General features: G+C 37.3%; 2 protein-coding genes across 3 annotated transcripts in view; one reads left to right on the forward strand and one right to left on the reverse strand.

Annotated features, from left to right (window-relative positions):
• The window catches only part of LMBR1 (limb development membrane protein 1), a 73,506-nt gene extending 70,122 nt beyond the window's left edge, over positions 1-3,384 (forward strand). For both annotated transcript variants that reach the window (XM_089533565.1, XM_089533566.1), the window contains exon 17: positions 248-3,384. In XM_089533565.1, coding sequence (XP_089389691.1) covers positions 248-333 — 86 coding nt within the window. In that variant the 3' untranslated portion in view covers positions 334-3,384. The remainder of the gene's footprint in view (positions 1-247) is intronic.
• Positions 3,385-4,365: 981 nt separating this feature from the next.
• On the reverse strand, positions 4,366-27,581 carry RNF32 (ring finger protein 32). The gene is made up of 8 exons (XM_089533568.1): positions 27,464-27,581; positions 26,651-26,915; positions 21,637-21,779; positions 18,548-18,580; positions 16,052-16,176; positions 15,080-15,188; positions 6,304-6,471; positions 4,366-5,285 (listed from the first exon to the last, which is right to left on the reverse strand). The coding sequence occupies exons 1-8, from the start codon at positions 27,482-27,484 to the stop codon at positions 5,049-5,051; spliced, it is 1,101 nt and encodes a 366-aa protein (XP_089389694.1). The 5' UTR covers positions 27,485-27,581; the 3' UTR covers positions 4,366-5,048.

A 27,581-nucleotide genomic window follows, 5' to 3' on the forward strand; every position in this document is an offset into this window, starting at 1 on the left:
ATAACACAAGGCACATTTTGTTAGATGGAGGCAGTTAGGTTATTTGAGCAAAATGTACCATGTTTGCATGGGTAACTTGAAGACTAACAAGTTCTATTTAGCATACATTTTCTTGCACTCTAGCCATGCATTTGATGAAGTCAGCTGAACTTTTTAGTGTTAAAGGAGCCTAAGAATTTTTGCTTTTAAAACTGCTGTTTTAGATTAAATAAATGATTTTTTGCATTAAATTCCTCATGTTTTGCAGGTTTGGATAAGCTTCACCTCTCACATAATGCAAGAGACTCTGAGACAGCAAAGCCCTCTGTGAATGGGCATCAGAAAACACTGTGAAACTCAGTGACACACTGGAACTCAGTTCTTCAGCTTCATAACATTCCTGTCACTTCATCACATTTGTTTTTTGTATTGCTTTTACCTGTTTGTATTTTGGGTCCAACGATAAAACTGTGCCCAAGAAAGCTGGGTGCATCAGGCACTACTCTTCTTTCTTGGATTAGTCTGTTTTCCTCCCAGCATGTCTTTCAGCTGGTTCAGAAGTGTCTCTCGAGACCTGGAAGCTGAAAAGAAAACTGCAGTCCTCTTGAAGAGAGACTGTATTGATCTGACAGTGTATAGGGCCAATAATACAAAGTCGGTGTATTTCCAGTAAGATTGCATTATGAAAACTTGCTAACTTGCAGTGTAGAAAGGCCCAGAATCAATTAATTTGCCTATTAAATTTGTATTGTAATTGTCTAAGATACAAGCAGTTTTAGCTCTAAGCTACAAACTGTCCTGCCCTGGAGACAACTTCCATTGTGATTAATGAATTATGCAGTAACTTAACCTCGCACTGCTAAAGCTGAGCCTGAAAAACTGAGTAATTTCATAGACCTCTGATCATTGTGCACATAATAATGTATATGGAATAGGATAACACAGCAGTCACTTGCTCCACTAAATATTATGTACAAAAAGTTCTTTTGTTTCCTTTCTGTGAAATATGTCACCTATGTTTATAAGCCGTGAGGAAAGGAGGTAATGGAACACAGCTTTCACAGGTGTCTTAAAATGACTTTTAAGGCAGGGCATTTCATCTCATTGAAACAGGCCATTTTCCCATCAGTTTCTTTAGCTGACTGCATATGTGCCTATAACCTCTTGGGGGAAAAAAGGAGTAATTGGGTTAGTAGATAATATTCCTCAGCTTTTGAAGCACAAAAATTTAATTCCTGTTTAGATATGGTTGTATTAATAGAGCATGCAATTTTCTTTAATACTGCTACACTTTAAAATTTTAGAAGCCCCGTGTGTGAAATCTAAAGCTGGAGGAACTTCAAACTGATTTGAGCTAATATACTGTGAATAGAGGTGGGTAGTTAGTTTGTAAAGATCAATGTGAGTAACTGCCAAAAGATTGCAGTTGGATGACATGACACACTGTGAATAAGGACATTTTATAGGTTTGATAGCATAGCATTAACTGGAACTTCACAATTTGGATCATTTTGCCTCAGTTTGAAAATATTAGTATTATTCAGTCTCAGCAAATCCAGTGGTTCTAACTTATACACTGGGTTTTGATGTGTTGCAAAGTATCCAGATAGCCTCACAAGTCATTCAGCTTTTCAACAGAGATCAGTGTTGATAATTTTATTAAGGTTTCACAAGGAAGAGCCTTACTCCTTGACCTCATTGTGGAGCTTGCGGACATCAAATACATTCAGGTTAACCATTTCTTGATCAATTTATGTTTTCCTTAAAAAATTTGGAAGATAAGTTTCTAGGAAATAGATTATAGCAATTTTAATAATAGACAGTTGAAGTGGTCCATAGAACATACAGAGAGAACATAATTTAATTGGAAAATACAGGAAGGTACAAGTACAGAGAATTGAATAAATTGTAACAGGGAACTGTTTGCCATAGCATTAGCTTATGGCAATCAGTTCACTCTAGTTTCTCTGTTCAAATGTCCATCTCAATTTGAAATTAGTAATCTCATCAAGAGATTTGGGTGTATCTCATCATCATTGAAATTGCATAAATGTTTATTAAAGCATTTAAATCATGTGGGGCACATGCTTTTAGTGACCTGCCACCTCCACTGACACCAGTAGCATACCTATTCAAAATCAGGTGAGTTCAGTATAGTAAATGCATATCCATACAAAACTAGGTTGAGTTGTAGACTGAGTTGGCAAGTACATGGCTGCATGCAGAGCAGAGTTCTTTGAATAAACATGATGATTGTCATTGGGCAAAATTGCTACAGAAAATGATGTGAATTTAACCCAAGAGCTAGGCCCTTATTTCCTCTTGAAGTCACCTGTGTAGTTGTTGGAAAATGTTTTGTTGGGGGGGGGAGAAGAAGAGAGAATGGTTGAAATTATGAAAATTGTATGATTTTAGACACATTTGTAATAGCACACCAAGAACAATCTGCTGTGTGGATACTGCTCAAGTCTGTGGTCAGTTCACTATGAACCGATTGAGTACATGGTATGGCATGAGATCTCCTGTTTTGATATCTAGGATATTATCTAGGATCAGGTGTGCTTTTTAGTCCATGTATTATTAAGAAGCTTTATGCCCTCCAAAGAAATGGGAATGTTTACCTGTGTGTCTGTTGCCAATGCAGCAAACCATTCTTCTGTGAAATTCAAGAAAAGTATAGTTCAGTAGTCCCCCGCCCCACCCCATTTGTGATGCACTACTATGGAAATGATTGTGAGATAAAACACACCACAGTTGTTCAGTGCCCTTTCCTTGCTAGAAATATTATGGTATGTGACTGTCTCCTATGTGTCTTGGCTTTGTCCATACGAAACAGTCATTTTACCTTTCGGTGCAAAGTATTTTATTAAAAATTATACTTTCCAATGTCATTAAAAATCTCCTACACTTACTTAAAATGTATACAAGGTTAAACACCTCTAAGGAAGTAGTTAATTTACACCTGGATATTGGCGACACATTCCTCGTTGTATGACTAACATTCAACATTCAGTACCTTTTTAAGGTACAGTAGACTCTCAGCATCAACCATCTGCCTCATTTATTATGAGGCTTAAGCACAAAATACATGAACTGAGTATATATCAGATCAGACCAAAATGTATGTAAGTAAAGTGTCTTAAATGAGCCAGTGTTTGGGTTTCTTTTCCACTGAGTAAAAGCAGTGTTAACACATTGTGACAAAAATTTTGTAAAGTCTGAGCACATATTTACTATTCAGCTTTTAAAAGCTAAATTCAGGTGGACAAGAGGTTTAATTCAGAAGTTGGATTTGCTAGGACACTGTTTACAGATATGTAATGTGATGTTTATCAGCACCTCTCTTTGTCCAGTATCTCTTACAGTTGCCTGTTTTACAGTGTTGATTAAAGGATTTGACAAGTAGTTGTGTATGACTTGGTGTTTCATGCAGATCAAACCTTGTCATGGAGTACATTGATGCAAAGGCAGAATATGAATCCCATTTGTATGAGATTTCAAGCATTTGGGAATTAAACTTTACATAGGTACTGCCTAGATGTTGGGACTCTTCATGAAAATGAGATTATTTCTTTGCCCACCTAGAAAGCTGGGGACTTTTATCCAGGAATAGATGGTTGTATGGTAGTGTGTGTAGCATTTTGCATAGGTAATGTCAATAAGTGTGGACATGCCTCCTTAATAGCTTTTGTCTAAATGGAAAATGGAAGAAGGGAAATCTAAGTAGGGGAAGAGCTCTTTTAAGATCAGTTGGGCAAATGACAGAAGAAACAATGGCGGCTCAAGCATACATGCTATTTACGCTATGCCAGGGAGGGGGTTCCGGAATGGATACCTCACGTAAGGTAAGGGTGCACTGTATATACATCGTGTCCTTTAGCCTGCAGTTACAGACTGTTCAGTGTCCATGATCACAATCCCTGAGGTCATTCAAGTCCTGTTTCTTATCTAAAGCACAGTGGAGAAAACAGCAACAGCATTTTGGGTGATTTACCTGATAATAATAATAATGAGTAAGGACATAGGCTGAGAAGTAGCAGCAAGTCTCCAACTAGAGTTATTTAATGAATAATATTTGTTACTAGAAAGGATGGTTTCAATACCCTTGGACACCTAATTCCAATGGCAATAGCATTGCACCTGTGGGACTCATCTGCAAGTAGTCAGCCGAAGTGAGACTGGAAGGAATGGCAGTATTCCCAATGCCACGACCCTTTAATGCAGTTTCTCATGTGGTGGTGACCCCCCAATCATAAAGGAGCGGTGTCTCGGTTCCTAAGTCCATTGGAAATATGTGTTTTCCGATGGTCTTAGGAGATCCCTGTGAAAGGGTTGTTCGACCCCAAAGGGGTCCTGACCCACAGGTTGGGAACCACTGGTCTAGAACATACAGTCCGCCCTTGCTTTATGCAGGGGATCTGTTCTGGACTCCACTGCGTAAAGCAAATACCGCGTATACTCAAGCCCATTTAACTGGGGCTCGTGCATGTGGCGGCGCGCGCCCCATTAGTTACAATGGGATGCACCACCCCTTGCGCTCCCGCATGGCTTTCACTATATGCCGAAAACCTCATACAGCGCGCTTGCGCTTAACGCGGGCATACTGTACTTGATTGCTCAGACAGAAAACAGTATGTCTGGATTACTTGATATTTTATTGATCAAAAATTTCCTTGGATTACTTAAGAAATTGGGGTTTGAGCTTTCTTGAACATATCAGCACTCCAATATTGGGAGCTCTGTGTGAAGAGGAATTTTAGAGATCCTGGCTTATTACTGCTATGACATTATCATCTATTTCTTGCATAGACTTGGACAGCTTTCAGGGATATGTCTAAGAGCCAGTGCCCACAAACAAACCCCCCAAACTTGTATCTCCTCATTTCAATGGTTATGTTAATGATCCACAACAACCCATGATACTCCATCTTGCCTTAAGAAAATTACAGCTCTTTCCAGAATTGCACATATATGCACACAAAGGGGATTGGCTTAAACAGGAACATTGGATGAAAAATTAGTATATCTTTTAATGCTTTATATATACACATTTATTTTGTATTAAAATGTTAGTTGAGAATTTTCTTTTGATAACAGGAGCGGCATAAAGGGCATGCAGGTCTTTCCCCCAAGGAAAACTCTTCAAATGCTTGAAGACAAGTACAATGAAAAATATGAGAACAGGAAAGCAGAACAATCTGACGGAAGTATGTTTGGCAGCTGTCTTGGGACAGTTCATCCTGAAGAAGAGGATGGCTGAGTGGCATAATGCAAATTGGGCAGTCAACTATATCTTGCCGAAAAGCCTGGGGGGAAAAAGTGATATTAAACTTGGAAAACACTACATTATTGAGCAAAAAATCTGAGTGGCCTTGCTGGAAGTATGACTCAACATGATGAAAAGTAATATGCTTTGGTTTAAATTGAGCTATATATCCCGACTAAAGCAGACCTACTGAATCAACTGTTGACTTGCCAAATTCCCACTGACTGAATAAGCTACTTTAGCTAGATTATGATCTGGATATATTTAGCTAGATTATGAACCTTTGAAATTTGCATTTTTGTATTAATCCTGTGTGTGCTACAAAACACACTACCAATGATTTTCATAACTTAAGAGTACAGAACAGCCCTTGCCCATTTCTGTTGGATCATGTCCCTGATAGATTGCTAAGATGTCAATGCTCAGCAGGACTGACACAACTAATGAGGTATGTACATTCTTCATTGGCCACAGGTGCTAGACTGTGATGTTAAAGCCCAAAGAATTCATTTCAACTGCTTTCCACCACAGGAATCTTGATCAGTTGGCATGAAGGGAAAACCCATGAGTGTGGATTGTTCAGGTCATCCAGAGAATACCACATAAAGAATAAAATTACAAAATAGCAGGAATAAAACTCAGTTACAGAAATTAAAATACCTTGACATAAACGAACATTTGACCAAAATGAAAGGCTCAGCATCGATCACCTCCCATCACAGCAGTCCAAAGCTGTTGTGCTACCTCACAGAAGGTGACCCCCATTAGCTGGACTTGCTGCCTGAATAGGGCACGCTGTATTGTGTGCAAATGTGTTAAAAGGCTTGAACCTGGATCAGAAAAAAAAAAACTTCCTGCTCAACCACTAAACTCACTCGAATGATCATACAAATGTAATACCCACTCAGTGAGGGTAAAACGACCATTACTGTGCACCACGCTGAACTGATGTGAATAATGAATACATAAAAAACTGCCATCTGTACACAGCAATGAAATACAAAAATGTAAAGTACATCTCTGCCTGAGCCAAGAAACATTTGTGTCAGAAAACCAACCTGCATCTGTATCCTTTCCCACTCATCTTCACTTAGGAGTGTGCCAAACGTCTTGTCTAGTTGCTGAAACACATCTTGACTTGCAGCTACAGTAGAATCAATCTCAGAGAAGAGTTCATCTATGTGGGTATCATAGGAATCCAACAGTCGTTGGCAGATCTCTGTAAACTGAACAGTTAAGATAAAGTATTTTAGTCTTGAAAGGGGAATGTAATTGGTTTGACACAGATAACTGAGACCCCATAAAGAATTCATGTAACTGTTATATGCAGGAAAGTCAGATTCACCTTAAATCATGAATCACAACCAGCCTAGAAGAATCTTACTCTTTGCTGTTTTCAATACTGGTTCCCCTGAGGGGAAATTATTTCTTGATCTGTTACGGTAATTAGGCTTTTCTCTGGCCATGCCCCCCCCCCCCAAATGTTTTGTGCTACATACAACTCTCAGCTGCCCATGCCTGAATGGCCAGAATGGGGCTATGGAAACACTTGTCCAAAACACCTGGAAGGGAATGTAAGCCAAGGCTTTGGACGAGAAATCAAGTATCTATCAAAACATACCATAAGTACAGGAAATATTTCTGTTTCTTGCCATTATAAGTACTAGCATTTTGGTGTGGGGTGGCGCTTTATCTTATTTTCTAGATCTGCAGCGGCCTATAGCATCAGAAACTTTGTTCAACATCTTTATCAATGACTTTGATGATAGAATAGAGGGCACGGTTGTCAAATCTGCAGATGACTCGAAATGAAGGTCAAATGACCTTGACAGATTAGAAAGCTGGGCAAAAACTAACATAATGAATTTCAACAAGGGGAAATGTAAGATACTACACTTAACTTAGGCAGTAAAAATGAAATGCACAGGTATAGGGCGGGTGACACTTAGCTTGTCAGCAGTACATGTGAAAGAGATCTAGAAGTTTTAGCGGACCACAGGCTGAACGTGAATCAGCAATGTGAGAACGCAGCTAAGAAAGCAAATGCAATTCTAGTTTGCATCAGTAGAAGTATAGTGTCTAGATCAAAGGAAATAGCAGTACCACTCTCCTTTGGTCAGACCAACTGGAATGCTATGTCCAGTTCAGGAAGCTTAATTCAGGGAGGATGTGGACAAGCTGGAACATGTCCGGAGGGTGATCAAAATGGTTAAAGGTTGAAAAACATGCCTTATGAGTGGCTTAAGGAGCTGGCTATGTTTAACCTGAAGAGGAGAAGGTTAAGGGGTGATATGATAGCCCTGTTTAAATATTTGAAGGGGTGTCATATTGAGGATGGATCAAGCTTGTTTTCTGCAACTCCAGAGACTAGGACACAGCAATGGGTTCAAATGACAGGAAAAGAGATTCTACCTCAACATTAGGAAGAACTTCTTGACAGTAAGAGGTGTTGGACAGTGGAACCCACTCCCTCGGAGTGTGGTGGAATCTCCTTCTTTGGAGGTTTTTAAGTAGAGGCTGGATGGCTATCTTTCTGGAATGCTTTGACTGTGTCTTCCTGCATTGTAGGGGTTGGACTGGATGGCCCTTGTGCTCTCCTTCCAACTCTATGATGTTTATCACACTATACTCTTAAAATGCTACTATTCCACTTTGACTCCTCTAGCTGCCTCCTGTTGCATTCTGGGATTGGCAGTTTTAAGGAGAGGTATTTAGAATTCTCAGGCAGAGAAGTTTTGCCTCCTTAAAACTGCCAATCCCAGAATGCAACAGGAGGCAGCTAGAGGAGTCAAAGTGGAATAGTAGCACTTTAAGAGTATAGTGTGATAAACATCTATGACTGTATGTTACAGAGAAGTAGTTGTGTTACTCTATTGCAGAAAAAACAAAGTGATGTGGTATATTTAAGGGTAAATGTATCTAAGGCACTGAGGATTTTGTTTGTTAATAATGAGTGAATGTATTTAAATATATTACATTATATTTAATGTAGAAATAATTTTTAATTTCAACTGTTTTACAAACTACACTGGGCCCTTGGTATCTGCTAGGGTTTGGTTCTAGAACCCACCATGAATACCAAAATTGGTGGATGCTCAAATCCCATTAAATACAATGGCATAGTGAAATTGTGTCCCTTATATAAAATAGCAAAACCAAGGTTTACTTTTTAGAATTTATATTTTTTTGGAATATTTTCAAGGCGTGGACGGTTGAATACATGGATAAAGAATCTGTGGATATGGGGGGCCAATGGTATTTCCCATCTATGTAGCTAACTGGTAATGTATAATTTCAGAATAATAACCCCCATAAAAACCCCAAAAGTGCTCGTCTCAAACACAAACCTGAAAAGTAGGCCCTGGATCTGCAGCAGTTGCCCAATCCAGCTAAAAATGCAGCTTTGATAGCATCTGCACATGTCTATGCCTCCTGATTCAGAAAGTACTATGTAGGAGGAAGACTTTCAGAATTACCTTTGAAACTAGACCTCCATAGGTGTTCCCTGCTCCTCTTGAGTCAGGAGAAGCTTTCCTATTTAAACATGTTACTAATACTCTGTAGATTAGCATTCACACTGCTATAAATTAAATTGCCTTGAGTGACACAGCGTTTGGCATATCTCATATCACCTTAAAAAATGAAAAAGCTCTTCTGGTTAGAAAAATATACTTTTTTTAAAAAAAAAAATAGCCACTACTGAATTCTGCATCAAGTTAGCATACAACTGTGGTGCCATTATGAACTAAATTTTTGTAATTTGTTTTGGGGGCCATGTCAGGAAAAAGGTGGGGGTATAAATTAAGTAAGTTACTTGTGAAAATGTCTTTGTAGAATGGAGGAAAAAAACTATTATAAACTTTTATCTTACAAGTTCTACTAAACAACAAATACTTAGATACCAACTTTTGTTCCATTATCATGCAAATCTTTCTTTCCTACTACTGCACCCTGATCCCTATCTGGTGCTGCTGATTAAATGACAGATGGAAATGATGTAGGATATGGTGCAGGGCATTAAAGATGAAGATGGAAGTTGGCAGACCTTCTCCCCACACGAACAGCTGGACAACATAGGATCCATGTTATTTGTTCTTCAAAGGAAAAGGTAAAACAAATAAAAACCCCATTTTAAAAATGGGAAAATTTAATTTCTTAGAAGAAGGCTGTTCTATATTTGTGTAATTTATTATATGTCTGCTCTGGCGACCTCTCTGCCCTTCAACTTGAACAACATGACAAAGTGAATGCATTCTAAATATTTTTATCTATATGTAAAGCACCATCAGTCACAGGTTTTAGGCGATGCCCAACAGCATGATTAAATAAAGACGCACACAAAAGCACTGAGATGAACTTTGCCAAAGGGGAGCCCCTTTAAAGCGATCCATCTTTATGTCAGCAAATTGCTTACTAATGTGTTGACTTAAAAGTAAAATGAAAAGGCTGGAATTTACAGCGTATCAATGAATCAGTTGATAAGCTTTTACTGGTTTAATATCCTTCTAGCCTTGCTGCCTGGAGCTACATCAAGTTAGCAACAGAATGTTTGCCATCTCTATGTGATAAAGGAAGTCAAATGGCTAAACAAACTCCTGGACCATTATGCTGTTTGGTGAGATTTAAATTAAAATTGTTGGGAAGAAGTCACGTGATGCAGAAGGCAGCTACAAGAGGGAGCTAAACTATTTTACCAATAAGATACCTAGCTTCCTTAACAATGGTCTGCATTGCTAGCAAGGCAGAAGATAATGTAATGCATTTGAAAAGATTTAATTACAGCAGTAAAAGACCTTACCTCAAACAGATGACATATACAAGCATAGTTTATAGATGAGGATCAAAGAAATTCACTACAGAACACACTTAATTCTAGGCAACACTTCACTTGGTGTATACATTGGTGTTAAAAATTAGCATAGCTTGGTAGCAGTAACCTTTTGCTGTCTCTTTGATCTAAGTTAGTGTGATCTTCAATGGATTAATGTAAAAAGACTACTGTACTATTAGACAATAAAATGCACTCTACTTAGCATTGTCACTTCAAATACAAGGTTCTAACACTGGAATTTTTCTAACAGGACATCATCTGACCCTTTTGTGTCTTTGTCAAAGGAGGAGGATGGATATACTCTATAAAAGATAAATTTAAAGTAGTTACCTATGTTCTTAACTTCAGTGCTTTTATTCCATTGCCATTTGAGAAGATAAAATCTCTAGTTTAAACACAGATTTGCAATCTAGAAACATATCCCGGTTTCACAATAACAGCCTGATAACTGCACACCTAAGTATGTCTACTCATAAGTTAGTCCCATTGAGACCAAAGGAATTTACTTCCAGGTAAATGGGCAGAAGATTGTGCTCCACATACTTAAAAGTGTGGTAGTAAAACCAGAAAAACTGAAAATTAGCTGAGTTAGCCAGAACTTACACTGATTAATCCTTTTTTTCTTCACATTTAATACAGATCTGTGTGGCTCAAAAAACCCTTTTTGTTCAGATACTTTGATCATGAAATTCAAGTTCTTGCCGCATTGTTGTGTGCCTTTAAGTCATTTCTGACTTATAGTGATCTTATCACAGAGTTTTCTTGGCAAGATTTGTTCAGAGGTTTGCTACTGCTTTCCCCTGAGCCTAATAGTATGTGACTTTCCCAAGGCTGGGTTCCTTGGCTGAGCAGGGAATCAATATGCCATTGTTCTGCTCCTGCATGAATATACCCACTGATACCTTGTCATGATTTTACAGACTAGAGAAAGTGGACAAAGATTGGGAGATGCAGATAAATAGGATGTAAGGTGTCCAAACCTAATTTGGGATACAGTATACACTGGTGCTAGCTATGGCCTTTTTCATCCTTCCTAATTTTCATGTTGCAGGTATCTGCCAATGAGATTTTGAAGGACAGAAATAGCAAACATTATATTGCAAATAACAAGCATTACAGTATCAAATCACAAAAGATACATAAATAGATGGTTTGTTTCAACTGGCTCAATAAGCCTATATAAAATGCCTAAGCGTATGGACAGGTTTTCACCTGGCATCAAAAAGAATATAAAGTGTCAGTTGCATCTCCACGAGGAAAGTATTCCACAACTGGTGTCCTGCAACAAAGAAGATTCTCTCCCTGATGTTATTTAAGGTACTAGGAGAAAACACCAGAATTTTCAATTGGTCTCAGTGCAGCTCTTTTAGAGTAATACGAATTCACCTATCTGGCTGTACAAATTGTAGTCCTTGTTGTCATATTCTGTATTAGCTAATGATTCCTATCTACAATGCATTACAGTAATCCAAATGGTTCGAAGGTTCCAAAACATGAACCAAAATTGCTAAATTATCTCCTTCAGGCTGGTGACCCACACAGAACTAAAAGATTTCTAGCCACCAAGGCTACCTGGACCTCTAAAATGAGTCAAGGAATTCTACTAGGCTATGTGCCAACTCATTTAAAGGGAATCCAATCCTTTATAATACCTTATTTCCAAGCATAATAACAACCTATGCACAGATACTCCACCTTTTTGGAATCAACCCTCTGTTTACTAGCTTTTGTCTAGCTAAACTGAGGCTGGAAAACCATGGAAATGAGTGAGGAAATTGATTCAAAAATGCAGACCTGTAGCATGATTCACTGGTACTGTTGTCTATGAGGAAAGAATTAGAAAGTGGTTTCTTCTGCAGATAAAGATTATTGGTTACCTTGTTAAGGAAAAAGCAACATGGGATATACAGTGAAAGAAATAAAACATGTATGTGAGATGACTCAGCAAAAAGCAATTAGAAGCCACACAGGTGTAAAAGGTAATGCAATTAGCAAGTCCTAAATGCCAAGGACAGAAATGCAAAGTGGATAATTGAACACACCTGAGAATTGTTAAGTGGTCAAGGCTGAGATGATGAAATCATTAATTGTGGGATGAACCAAGAGAACCAATGAAAATGGTTGTACATGCCCACTGGGTGGAAACTGGCTAAGTGGGTGGTGTTCTACTATGACTATAATAATTGCTATGAATCCCAATGTATTTTGTGGGTAGTAGTTGAGGAGTATTGTTGGATAGTTTTGGAGCTGTATATAGTAGAATAAAGTAGATCTTTTATATAAGACTACTGAGTTGTCTGGTGTCTTGAGTGAAAATACAAGAGCCAGCTGGATCCTGAAGAAGTGGGAAGACTTCTGTGGAAGCAAGAGTGAGAAGGCTTGGAGAGTTTGTCAGGGTCTTCAGCCTATTCTCTGTAACTCTGCTGCTTTAGAGCAAAGCTTTAACCACTGGCCAAAACTGGTCAGCGCCGGTGCGTAACAAGGTGGTGAGTTCGAGCCAGAGGTGAAGTGCTACAACTGCCATCATCCCTGACATACCTGCCCATCAAACTTGATATGCCAGGAAGATGGGGCACAGACACTTTCTCCCCCATTCCAGCATTCTAGCTTACTCTAGAACATTAAGCAGGCAGGCAGATGAAAAAAACCTTTATATATAGAAGGAAATAAAGGAATATCCCTTTCCTGGATGACACCATAATAGTAGCAAGAAGTTATCACAGACATGGGACTATTATGAAGGAAGGTCAAAGACGAAAGTGCAAATTACTTAATATTGAACATAAAACAAAAATAATGACCATAGAAGAAATATATAAATTCAGCCTAGACAATAAAGAAATCAAAGAAGTTAAAAGAGCTCCCATACCTAGGATCAAACGTTGACCAAAATGATGACTGCAGTCAAGTCATAAAAAGATTAGGAATGGGAATAACAGCTATGAAAGAACTAGACAAGATCTTAAAGAGTAAAGTTATACAACTGAGCACTAAAGCGAAAATTGTACAAGCCATGTATACTCCATCACCATGTATAGATGCAAGAGCAGGACAATTAACAAAGCAGACAGAAAGAAAATCAACTTATTTGAGGTGTGGTGCTGGAGAAGAGTACTTAGGATACCATAGTCAGGCAAAAAGACAAACAAATGGGTCCTTGAACAGATTAAGCCTGAAATCTTGGAAGCCAAGATGATCAAACTGAGGCTGTCGTACTTTGGCCACGTAATGAGAAGGCACAGATCACTAGAAAAAACATTAATGGTAGGAAAAGTAGAGAGTAGTAGAAAGAGAGGAAGACTCATGCCACATGGATAGACTCACTCAGGGCGATCACAGGCATCAGTGTGCAGGAACTAAGTAGCTGTTTAACATTTGTGTGTCTCTGCATTAGTGAGAAGGGGAAATTTTAATCAAATTGGTTTGATTAAAAAAAAAACAACAACCACAAAACCAGAAGAAACTTGAGGGAAGAACAATGGAGAAGACACAAGCTTTACATTTTGGAGGATCAGTTAGTGGTGTGGATGCTCTAGATGGGTATACTTCATGGACTAGATTCCCCCCCCCCTTTTTTTTTTCCCTTACTGGAAATCTGAGATCCATTAACCAGAGCCTGGTGCAAAACATCCCTTCTTAGCTCAGAAATTTGTTTTAAGTGTTGGAACTGAATGAAGCTCATCAGCCTTCCAGGCAACAGTCTAATCCTGGTCATCCTGATTTTGGTAATCTCAGCATAAGATTTAGGGTGGATAGCGGTTTATTGTGCAGCCATGATTAAACTGACAGTTTTAAATCCCTGCTGATCTACTGTAAATCACCCAGAGATCTAGCAGTAGATCCTGATCTATCTTCTACCTGCCCCTGCCCAAGATCATAGCCATCAAATACCCTTCTTTGTATTCAGCAAGTAATTACTCCTAATTCTCCTGGTGCACCTTTTCAAGTTCTACAGATTTCCAGTTGGGATAAAGACTGTGGTCTAATTAACATGTTACTTTTTGGCATGATAAGGTCACCTTGAGGTGATTTTCCCATACAATATACGTTTTCTATGATAAATATATTGTTTAAATATGCCCTCACATGGTGAAAAATGGTATTTACTCTGACAAGACCAAAGCATTTGTTTTTTAATTAGATGAGGAAATATTTAAACAACATATCATACCTTATGACTGATATGGTCTATGCATTGAAAAATGACTTTCATAGATCCAAAAGCAACCTAAATCAAAACCGGAAAGGTCATAGAAAGACAAGAACAAGCATGGTCTGAGGAACACTCAGCCAGAGGTGATGGATTTGTCTTAGTGCAGTTTTGATGTGCTACACTACAAGGTTCACGGCACATTTAAAATCCGTAACTGATAAAAGTTGTCCTCTAAAAATGGGCAAGAGGCAAATAATTTTGTGGCAGAGTCGTAACACAACCAGTAAAAATGGTTAACTAGCAGAAAAATTTTGAGAAAACATAAACCACGTAGAGAAGAAATTCTCCAGCTAATAAACCAGATTGCGTTGTATCCAGGTTTAGTCAAGCATAGAGGAAACCCAATGAAGTCAATGGGACTTAACTCCTGTTGACTTCATTGGTTCTACCCTAATTAAAGCTGGATACAAAACATTACATTTTAAAAAATAGTGGGTTGCATCTGCACTGCAGAAATAATCCAATTTGACACCACTTTAACTGCCATGGCTTAATGCTATGGAATTCTGGGAATAGTAGTGCTCTCTGACAGAGGCTAAATGTCTCACAAAACTAAAATTCCCAGAATTCCATAGCACTGAGTCATAGCAATCAAAGTGGTGTCAAACTGGATTATTTTTGCGGTGTAGATGCAGCCTTAGTGATGTATGCAAGATAGAAGTCATAGACGTTTTCATGCTTCTGAGTAATCTGATGAACAGTAAACTTATTTTATTTCCATAGCTCCATCATACATTTGGGAGAATGAAGATGAAAATCATAGTTAAGAATAAATAATTGTCACACATACCTTTTCTTCAAAGAATCTCTTTCTTAACTTGGCATCTTTTGGAGGCACAGTTTTTCTCAAATTTTTATACCATTTTCTAACAATGTATCCCCTCCAGAAAGCTTGAATTCTGAGGCATGAAAAGATAAGGATCTTTCACAACTCCAAAACAGTAACATGTGCAAATGTAGTTTTTAAACTTTCAATTTATTTTTGAGGTGGTTCCTAGTTTGCGGGGGCAGGGGAGTTGGGTGAGAAATACTCTGTCAGATGCATCATGATACTAGTTATAATGAATGAATGTAACATTGTCACCATGCACTCAGAATACATCTCAATAATGGTTTTCCATCATTACTGAAACATGACAGGCATGTTCTCCTGAGCATACAAGAGATAATCCTAGGGACTGAGACTAAATACTTTGTGATTTTGTTACTTTACACACCAGTTATTACTACTGAAGTGTTAGAAAGATTTGCAGTGGGTAGCAACATTATGAGAACCAGGGTCATATAGTGGTTTGAGGGTCGGAATAGGATTCTGGGAGATGAAGGTATATTTTTTAAAAGTACTGGAGTTAGAGTTGTGTTTCTGGTAGTTTGTTAAGTATCCTTGAAGTTTTTGCAACCACAATCCACACAACAATGACAAACATTTACAGTGAGGGGAATGGTAATTTCTAGCATTTTACCAGTGTGAGAAACTAACATTCCCTACTACCCACCACCTCACCGCATCCCATGAAGGCACTTGCACAAACCATTTTATATGGCATGTGACTAGCAAATCACCGCCTGTTTTCTGAACAACCTCCCAATGATTTAAAAATAATGCATGGCTATTTGAACAGATGATTATCAGATGACAAAATAAAATATAATTCTCTAACTTTGGGGTATTAATACTACACCCATAACCCATTGCATAGTATCTTCTGTGCATGTACCTTTCTTGCTTAAAGCAGTTTTGTAACTTGTGAATCATCCTTACCTTGTTGCACACTTTATTTTAAACAGATGTGCTCCATCATGAATTACTCGAGTCTGATATTGGATTCTTCTACACATTGGGCAGGTCTTCTTACCTGCAAATCTTTCAAAAGCTTTCAGACATGCCTTTAAAAAAAGGTATTTAGTTCAAAATTAATTTGAGAATAGCACTTTCTCTGTTTATCCACAGTATTTGTGCATGCAGGGATATGCAGTGACCACACAAGAACTATCACCATGAATAAGGAAAGGTTCATGATGCTATAATTATACATTTTAATCCAAAGGAAGGGGCTGAGGGATGGAGCTGAAGAGAGCTGATCTATCACTACCCTTCCATTTTCTCCAGGAGCTTTAAAGGAGTGGGAACATGGCTCAATCTGATAATTCCTATCTATCTTATATTATTAAGGAAGCTAGACTTAACATAAACATCAGCATGTATTAATAAATTATTGTAACTAAACATCTATGAAGCATCTGGCATTTCTCACTCCTTATATGGCAAAAGTCTTTGTTGCAGAGTTTTGAGCATTACTTTGCTTGCATTACCCTACCTAGTTCTACTCCCCATTTACTGTGACTTATGTCACTCTGTCCACCAATTCTTCTCTTAAATTTAATGAGAAGAATTAAATTAAAATTAATTAAAATAAAATCCTTGCCTCAAGAAGAAGAGCCCTCCCTCCATGACATCATCATCAGACCTGGGAGGGAATGAAAAAGAGAGGCCCAACTTCCATCAGGCCTAACTGTGAATGTTCTCACTTCGCTCTCTTTAATTTTATTGTATTTTATTTATTTATTGTATTTTATTTTATTATCTTTATTTTTACTGTTGTAACCCGCCTGGATTCCTTGTGATTGGGCGGGCTATAAATAAATTATTATTATTATTATTATTATTATTATTATTATTGAAAAGTAATGCAATCTGTGCTTACTGAATTCCCTGGTGTCCCCTTTCTGGGCAATTGGAATTTATATTGACCATTTCCAATCTGTGGGCCATTCTTTTGTTTTCCATATTGGTTGGCAGATTTTAGTTAGAAAAAGAGTAGATTGTGTCTCTGTACCTCAGGGCAGCTCTATCAGTATGACATCTGTTTTTGGTGATTTATTTCTCCCAAGTGCTCTGAGTGCAGCTTCCAGTTCACGTTCTTTTACTGAATCCGCCATCCTTTCATCTCTTTTATATAGTTTTTTGGTGCATTATTTCCATCGACTTTTTATTTGTACTAAGTCATATAATGTATTCTCCTACTAGACATATAACATACCCTCTCCTAGTTTAAATTTTCCTTTGATTTCTCAGATTTTGTGAAAGAGGTCTCTTGTTCTTTCTTTCTGGTATCAGCTTCTATATCTCTGTATTGGTTATTATAGTAGTTCCCTGTGAACAAGTTGCTGAACAGTTGCATTTATGGTTCTGACCTGATTTCTGCCACCTTTTACTTTTACTTCTCGTTTGTCCTTAACTGCCTGAAGAATTTCATTTGTCACCCACTTTTTAAGCACAAATAGTGTCTTTTGGCAAGCCTCCCTGACAAAGTCCCTGGCTTCAGTCCAGAGTTTTGCCTACAGGTAAATTAGGCTTAATACCACAAATCTTTTTTTTTAACATTATCTTTAAATTCTACAGAGACGTTCAGGTTGTATTTTGACATGATGGTCAAAACTTACTATTCTTCTATAACTTTACTTTATTTTTTTATATTATCCGTTCATGTTCTGTGCCACAATTGCCTCCTGGCCTTATTTTTGCAGTGAGAAGGGAGCATCTCCATCTTCTGCTTCCAATTATGTAGTCTATTTGATTTCTATATTGGCCATCAGGTGAGTTCTATGTATACAGTCAACTCTTTGATTGCTTTAAGAATGTTTTTGCATGGAAATAAGTCTCAGTAAAATAAATGGGCTAGGGTTTAAATACTCGAAATGTAGTAAGTATAACTTGTCTGATCTTGTAAGGCAAGCAGGGGGAGCCCTGATTAGTATTTGGATGGGAGAATGCTAATGAATACTAGGTATATTTACATTTCATGAAGGAACTGGCTAAACTACCTCTGAGTCTTCCTTGTATAAGAAAACCCTATGAAATTCATGGGGTCACCACAAGTCAACAGGTAACTTGAAAGCAAATATGCATACAAATACACAAAATAAATGGGACTTACATCTGAGAAGACATGTAGAAGAGTCTGGTAGTTATTAATAAGGGGCCTACAATCACTTGCTGGGTTATACGTGCCTAATATTCATTCATATAACTGAGATTTTAGGATGGATGACTTCATGTACCCTTAAATGACATATACATGAAAACAGTTCAAAACAATTTAAAAGATATTGCCTGAAAGCAGTATTCTGAAATTGTTTTAAACTGTGAAACATCAGAAACAATACTTAAATCCAACATCTTAAATTTACATTATAAATTAATGTGCAAGTTCAATTTGATACAAATTTCACTTTTAATTGATAAGCATTTACTCACTCTGTGGAATACATGAGAACATGAAAGCAAAACCTGTTAAGAGACAACAACAAAAAACCCTTGTAAAACTCATCACGAAAATGTCTACTATTTTAACTATTATTTTAATTGTAATATTGGTTTTTTATCCTATCTTTCCCCCATTTTGGAATCAAAGTGGCTCACAATAGCTGAAACAAACATAGCTAAAATCTAACAATATACACAAGTTAAAAATGTAATTAAACTATCAAAAAATAAAATTAAATTAAAACCTGTTAAAAACATAAACCATTAAAACCACGACAGTGATGAAAATTGCCAAAGACACATAACATGCTTTCACTGCACAAACAGAATATTTTAGAGTTTAACTGCAATTTTTAAATTGTTCTTCAAGCAAAGATTACAGATTGTTGGAGAATAGTTTGCCATGTGGGTTTGTTTTAATGGGGATATAATACAAATCTTGGTTGGGCATTTGGGGTCCTTAGACATCAAGGCCTGGCACCTCTTTGCTAGACCTCAGGCTGAGGGGAGGAATCTCAGGGTGAGAGTATTACCTTGAAAAGTTTGTGTGCATATCACCACCTTAATTTTCAGACATAGGCGGGTTATAAACTGCCGCTTTGAGGCGGTCTGCCGCCGCCGCCGTTTGCTCCGTGCGGGAGCCGCAGCAGCCACACCGCGCGGCTCCCGCACGGACCGAAAAAGAAGCTCCAAAATGGAGCTTCTTTAAGCGGCGCCTCTGTGATGTCGCGAGGCGCCAGGGGCGCATTCGCGACGTCGTGACACGTTCGGACGCACAGCATCCGATACGTAAAGATGGCGCCAGCCGTGTGGAACGGCCGGCGCCATATTGTACGGACAGAGTAGAAGAGACGCCCCTTTTTTTAAAATGGGACGTCCCAAGTGGCGGTTTGTAACCCGCCTTGGTGTTTTTGCTGTGAATGACTGTGCAACTATCGTTGAGGTTTACAATATTATGCTTGACCACATCAATGGTTGCTCCTTGTAACATCATCAAAATCTGCCTCATGTGACATCTCAAGAGCTTATCAACAGGTTGATCAACAGGACTAGGTTTTGGTTCTCTAATCTCAAGGCCTTGGGTAGTCCTGATCTGGCAACCCTTATGGGCATGGGTAAATACTATATGGTTCTCTATATCCTGAATGTGTTATTTAAGACAGGACTTGATAACTATTAAAAAAGCTTTATCCTATATCTTCCTGTGCCAATAAATACATATTTTGGTAGGGCATACTTATACATTTTCATTGTGCTGCTATGAAATATGATGCCACATTAGTTCTGTTGGCAGAAATGATGACCCATGTTTGTTGTTATTGTTGTGCGCCTTCAAGTTGTTTCTAACCCATGATGACCCCAGGGCGAATATATCATAGGCTTTTCTGAGGCTGAGAGTATGTGACTTGCCCAAGGTCACCCAGTGGGTTTCCATGGCTGAATGGGGATTTGAACCTTGGTCTCCAGAGTCGTAATCCAATACTTAAACTACTTAGCCATGCTTGTTCTGTATTTTACTTAAGAACAATAAAAAAGGCCTGGCAATTAAAGCTCTCCAAATGTTTGGGATTCCAATTCCCATTAAAACCAGCCAGCATGGTCAGTGATAATGACAATGGGTATCACAGCTCATTATCTTGGGGGACACAGACACAGACTTCCCCATTCATCTTATTTCAAATACGGTACTGTAGAACATTTCAAGATGCAGCTGTCTAATATTAGCACTTTTTAGTCATCCTTGCACACATTTATGAAATTTCATTTCTACAGAATCTAAATTCCTAAAAAAAGACAATCAATGATCAGCCATTGCTTTTAAGAACATCAACAACACCATTAAAGCATCCATTTATATTAGGAAATGATTTAGAAGGAGTGAAAGTGGAAACTGTGCACTCTTAAACTGGAAACACCAATGGGTATCAAAGCAAAAGCTGGGAAAACCAGAAATATATTGAATTAATTTTCATCCAAGTTAACACCAATAAAATCATACAACGGGCGGCAGAGGAGGACAAACGTGCAGCCATTTCCCCCCTTCTTTATTTTTGGGCTGACTATGAAGAAAATTCTCCTGTTATAAACTTGACCCTATGGACCATTTAATGATGAGATTACTGGAATACAACTGGGTTTATACAAATATAGCTAAACTAACCATTCAAAGGAACCTGAATGGCCCTACCTTTGCTTTGGATACATGACAGGACTGAATCTGTCATATTTCTAAGAGCTCTGCAAGATTAATGCATCAGAATATAAAAAGATGCAGCCATATCTTTGCTTGATAGAATATGTGTTAGAGAAGAACAGAGAACAGTTCCATTTTTGTACTGGAAATCCTCTTTATAGCCTTAGAAAATGGCCCAATGCTTTGTATGCACAAATCCCAACACATGCATGACATCAAAAAATATATGTATAAATATATACCAAAAAAAATTGGCAACACTGATTAGAGAAAAATCGGTGGACAATTTTCAAAGATTGGGAACTATTTTGCTATATATGAAGAAGAAAGGAAGATTCTGGTTGCAGACTTGGAGATCTGTAGCAATTTTGTTTATTTTTGTTAAGGTCCAGAATAGAAAAAAACCTTGGTCTTTTTGAGAAAATATATATATTGAGTGTGAACATTTTTAAACTAGAGAAGTGGGAAGTCAATCTTTGTATTTGTTGTATTATTTAGGTTGTGTTGATGGTGACATAATTTTATTGTTTCATATTTATAGTTTTAAATAGGCGTGGGAGTTGCAGAGATTAGGGGGCGGCGGTAGTTTAGTTCTTTTGGGTTAGATTGGTATACCTTTTTAAATTTATTTTTTCAAGGTGTGTTTGCATAGGGTTAGGAATTTGTATGTTATGTTTATGTTGAATTTTTTTTCATTTTTGTTTTATATATATATATATATAGAGAGAGAGAGAGAGAGAGAGAGAGAGAAAGAGAAAGAGAAGAATATACATTATCAGTCCACCCAATATCAATTCAGCTAGCATCCTGCAACTGGGCTTGTACAAGCTTTGATTCAGTTAATATTTACAGAATATCTACCACACAATCAAGATAAATAAAATACCTGTGGCTGAAGTGCAAATTCTTCTCTGCATATGGCACAAGGTTGAACAGAATCTCCTTGTTTTATGGATCGCTGCTTCACCTGCTCCCATTCTTCCCTGGTTAGTGGCATGGCAGGGGGCTCCACCAACCCAAATCTTTGAGCTATGGACAGAAGTCTATGTTACTATAACTGATACATAATGTTTCTTCAAAGACACTTCCCACTTGTATAAAAAGCTTTATACAAACAAGTTTTCTCATTATTTAACTATACACTGGAGTCGTTGGAGGATAGCTTATTACTATGCTCATAATACAATATGAAAATGAAAATAATGGGCCAAATGAATACAGACAGTCTATCTATAAATGAAGCTAACTTTGAAAAGACAACTTATTAAGTGCTGTATATACTCATGTATAGAAATTTTAGTCAAAAAATTGACTCCAGAAACCTGAATCAACTTATCCATGGGTCAACGTAAGTCCTGTATTTTAACTCTTATAAAAAAGGGAATCATTCCCTGGTGAAAGGCAAAAGCATAATCTGTCCTGGAAGCACTGACTCACTTCTGTTCTCTCATCCATCCAGACTTTAGCACAAACAGTTATGTCTGCTGGAATTTTGTAAGTTCTTTAGCATTGTTTTCCTTTGCTTCATCCTTTAGATCTTTTGTTACATGCAGTTAAGTTTTACCCTCGATTTATCCACAGGCCATATCAAAATCCATAATTTTGGCCCTAAAACCTGCCCTCGATTTATACATGAGGTTGACTTATAGTCGAATATATATGGTAGTTGAATAATTCTTGAGGGTTGCAAACAGCTTGACTTTGATTCCCTTAAAAATTACGAGACATTAATGATGGGGGGTAAAAATTTGCCAACATGAACATGCAATGTTTCTCCCATCTACTAGAATTCAAGATATGTGTGTTCTGAATTGTAAAACATAGCTTTAAATGAAACAACAACAGTGTAAGCCTATGAAGATTTACTTAAAGGTAAGTCCCACTGTGTTTATCACAGCTGAAAAACAAATGTCTAAGGATTTAAGCCTAATTTGCTTTATTTACTCTTAAGCCTTACTTGAATAGATAAGATGATGTAGTATATGGGAGAGGAATTTAACATGTAAGCTATATTTTTCTCAGGCAAACAGCACCTCATAGTCTTTCATTGAGGTTACAGTGCTGGGTGGCAAACAGCAAGAATAAAAACATTACATTATTGAAAAATCTTACTCTGTGGACTTCAAACCTTACCTCTTTATTTATATTTGTATTTATTGACTGCAAAATGTTAACTACTGCACATATTCTGCCTCATAGAAAGTGCATTTAAACTGTTAAATGTATGCAGCCATGTCAATATGACTAGTTAAGTGAAGAATTTGGTCTCCTATATTGTAACCTGTGCTGCAATCCTATGCTTTCCTGAGGATGAGCTTTCTCTCTCTAGACTGGTACAGAATTTTATTGCTGGTCATCAAGTCAGTTCTTCCTTTGACCTGTAGTCCTGTTTCATTTATGAAAGACCTAATGTATCCTAATATCTGAATGGCATCCTCCGTTATGGTCTATATTTACTGACTGACTTTCTTCTTAAACAGTACAACCAGTGACAGCTCAATCAGTTTAGGCATATAAAGTGTGACTGCAATAGAGGTTTTGTGCTGGATATCAATCTGAAACCCTTCCACCCCCGGCAGCTCCATAACTCAAAGATTAGTTGGGAGAAAAAAGCTGAACATTCAGTTCTTCGGTTTAGCGCCAATATGTAACCAATTCTCAATAAGAATGCCCTTAGCACCAATAAGCCACTTTTCTTTAAAGAGCCCAAGGGACTACACATCCATAATTTCATCACTTTTCCTGCCAGGCAAATATTGGTCTGATTAACACTGATCAGAACACTAATTACAACATATGGTTGCATGATGCCTTGGGCATTTGGTATGCGGTGGAAATTTGGTATGCTGATACTGTATTTTTAATAAACGAATAGTTGTAAGATAGCTGCTTATAAAATGTGGGGCTGCAACCCTACATTAACTTGCCTGGAAGGAAAAAAATAAACTACTAAGGGATTACTTCTGAGTAGACATGTATACTAATGCACTGTATGAGATGTTCACAGAAAGGATACTGCAGCAGATGAATTCAAGTTGCTGGTGAACTGTAGGGACTAAATCCAATTATTAGTCTTAATTAGAGTAGACAAATTTAATCAATTGCAGAATAACAATTTAATTTATGTAAATCCAAATAGTTTATTAAATCTACTGTCACTGGGAATATAAACCAGAGTTAGCTCTAAGTGTGTAGGATGGACTTTACATGAAAGAGGTTCACAGTGCAGAAGTCAAGAGCTGGCAATCCCTGAAGCAGTATTATCCATCGTAGTGTTGTGCAATGTAAATTACTGAATTATAACAGTCCCTTTGCCCAAAGATGCATAGAACTGTTTATCTCCAAAAATTAATAACAATCAAATTAACCGTCTTTTCTGTCTGCATTTAACTTTTCTTCTTGGGAATCAGGAAATGGGGCAGTTTCCAACAAACTTTAAGATTATCATTTTGTTAATTTTGTATCAGCTGAAGAACATACCTCTTTCTGCACATTTATCCAAATGCTACACAACAATGTATAAATGACAATATTAACTGTTGCCTTTACAACTCTTATTTTGTAAGTCAGTGATTCTAAGCTGTTATATCCATGCATTTCACTTGGAGGCATGTCTGCTGCTGCTTGATCTGACAAAGGTATTTAAACTACAACCATTATTCATGGGTTTTGCTGCTAAATCATTATGAATACATAAGTTGAGAAAAAAATATTATGCCTAAACTAGTAGCTATATTTTGTAAATAGTAGTTGTCCAAGTGCTTATCCCACTTATAATAAGAATACAACCCTAGATGGTGCTAATGCAGCTTAACTGCAATGCATCTTCAGTCACTGATAATTTTTTGTTCTCAAATGGCAAAATTCTTTATTTTGACTGACTGATCTTTTGATATCTGGTATCACAGTAGAAATCAATGTATGTATAAAAAACGGAAAAAAATGAATTATTTGGGGCATTAATAATTCATTAAGACGGATCTCTTCCGGCAGGCCTTCCTGGAATAAAATACTAGGCCACGAATAAGGATTCCCATCTATTGAACTCTGCCCATGATGATTATTATTTGGATTAGTCGGATTTTAATATGCAGTTTTAATCTTATCTTGTTTAATCTTGTTTTAAGGGGGGGGCATTATGTATATATGGATGCATTTTAACTTGTTGTACGCCGCTTTGATTGCCTGGCAAAAAGCGGGATAGAAATAAATTTTTTATTTATTATTATTTAAACTAAAGCCAGAATTACTTGATTTTGATTTTTTTATGGATCAATTTATAAAATACATTTTTACACATCCACACAACCCTAGTCTTCCTGAGAGTATCTTTCATGATGAAAACTAGCATTTTGCAATGGTTTCAGTCCTCACTCAGCCATGGAAATTCACAGATGACATTGGGCCAGTCACACTCACTCAGCCTCAGAGGAGGGAAATGGCAAACCTCTTCCGCCAAGGATAGACAGATTTGCCTTAGGGTCAGCATAAGTTGGAAATAACAAGCAAACATGACAAACAGAAAATCATAGTCAATGTCAGCAATGTCTACCTCTGAGGCTGAGAGAATGTGACTTGCCCAATGTCACCCTGTGGATTTCCATGGCTGAATAGAGATTGGAACTCTGCTCTCCCAGAATCCCAGTCCAATACTCAAACCATTACAACATGCTAGCTCTCATCATGAAAGATCCTCTCAGGAAGACTAGGACTGGGTTCATGTATGCAAAACATATTTTATGAGTTGATCCATAAAATAAGCATGCTGGCATTGTTCTAATGTTTGGCATAAGCATGCTGGCATTTTTCTAACCTTTGCAATCAAATAAATATATGTTAATGATAACTGTAAACAACCCAGCTCATACATTATATTTGTTCTCTCATCCAAAAAAGTTTTGCTCCCAACTCTTGGAATGACCTGAATGAGACTTCACAGATTAATTCCACATATTGGATTTAGAACCTCCATGTTCAGAAGCATCATACCTTGCAATATATACTTAGACAAACTATTTGTAAACATCTCATTGGTCACTGCTTGGAACAGGTGCTCTAGTGGATTGTGTGGATCAACTTGTGAGAACAGTAGGGTTTGTTTTTTCTGTCATGCTGTATTATGAAGAAGTGCATACAAAGTGCTTGAGGCCAGTTTATTATTTGAAGGACAATCTTCACTTGTAGCTGCACATCCAGTGTGTATGTACTGCATTCAAGCCATCAGTCAACTTATGGTGACCTCATAAATTTCATAACTTTTTTTAGGCAAGGAATATTGAGGTGGGTTTGCCAGTTCCTTCCTCTGAAATACAACCTATGTCATCTGGTATTCACTGGCAGTCTCCTATCCAAATACTAACTACAGCTGACCTTGCTTAGCTTCCAAGATCAGATGGGACCTGGTGCCATTAGGGTGTTTAGGCCAGGCCCTAAGTTTATTCACTAGGTGTTCCTTCAAATGAGATGAGATGGATAAATATCAGAGGCCCCATATGGGCATCCGTCTTGGGTTCCTTCTGGGAGAAAGGCGGCATACAAATGAAGTAAATAAATAAATAAAAGTTGTTCAGTCTCTTCCACAGAAAACCTTGCCTGGCACCTATGTAATGATCTTTTCAGATCCAGATGAGGATCTCTTAAGAACTATTTTTAATGCTTCCCAATTTATATTTATTTTATTGTAAGATTTATTTTAGTTTCATGTTTTCATTCTTCTTAGCCCTTGCTTCTGCATTCATGTTGATGTTACGTTATGCAGTTTTAGCACTTAATATTGTCCTTTGCTTTGTTTTTAAATCAAATGAACACTGACCAGAAATTACCAGTTAGCAGGCCATCCAAGAAGGCAACAAACAAAGACATAAACACAGATATGCACACACTGAAACACAATGATTTACCTAAAGTGAGGGCTGGTGGACATGGATCAAGGACATATTCATCTTCTGGATCTTCATTTTTTTGTTGGCGGCGGCTCGTTTTCTTTAGTCCAGTATCTACTATTGCTCTGATTGTCTCTTTTTTCACAGGTCTGTAAGTATGCTTTTTACTTCTTAACTTAAAAGGATCTGCTAATGAAAGATTCTGGAGCTGAAGATTATGTAAAATGTGATCTTGCAATGCAACGGCAGTAAGCGCTATGGACTTCTGTTTCCAGGAACTCCCCTAAATAAAGTTTCATAATAATTATTATAAATTCCTTCTGTATGTGTACATGATGTACAGCATATTAAACAACAAAAGAAACTCAGCCCTCAGCCAATGATTTTTTTTAACATGACAGAGGCTTCATATCTATACAACTCCCATGCTTGAAGTCTTACTAATATACAATTACTATAATATGAAACATAAGATTGATGTTTGACACATCCTAACTTTAACTTATATAAAGGCAAAAAAATATCTTTGATTTATTATTTATATTAAATAAAATAGCAGCAATTTTTAAACTTTTAATTACTGAACCCATAATTATTATGTGCAATAAACTCATTATGAACTATCAAAATTTGACATGCCTAAACACATTTTATATCATTGTAATTAAAAACAAAACCTAAGGCTATTCTTGCCTTCCAAAGCAACTGCATATTTAAAAAAAAATCATGTCAGTAGATAATATTCTATACACATTAAGCAGGCATGTTTATTACACCTTATTTTAAACAGGACAATTTTTAGCGTGTTTTACAACTATATGATATGTGCACCTTGCAATAATTCTTGTGCATCACGGAACTGGAGGCAGTGATGATTTCCTTATCTTCAAAAGGGAATGATGCTCCAATTGCTGGCAGTATACTGTGTATAATACACACTGTCAAAGTC

Source organism: Sceloporus occidentalis, unplaced genomic scaffold (assembly GCF_023333645.1).
Source record: "Sceloporus occidentalis isolate IW3139 unplaced genomic scaffold, rSceOcc1.0.p SCAF_7, whole genome shotgun sequence".
NCBI lineage: Eukaryota > Metazoa > Chordata > Lepidosauria > Squamata > Phrynosomatidae > Sceloporus > Sceloporus occidentalis.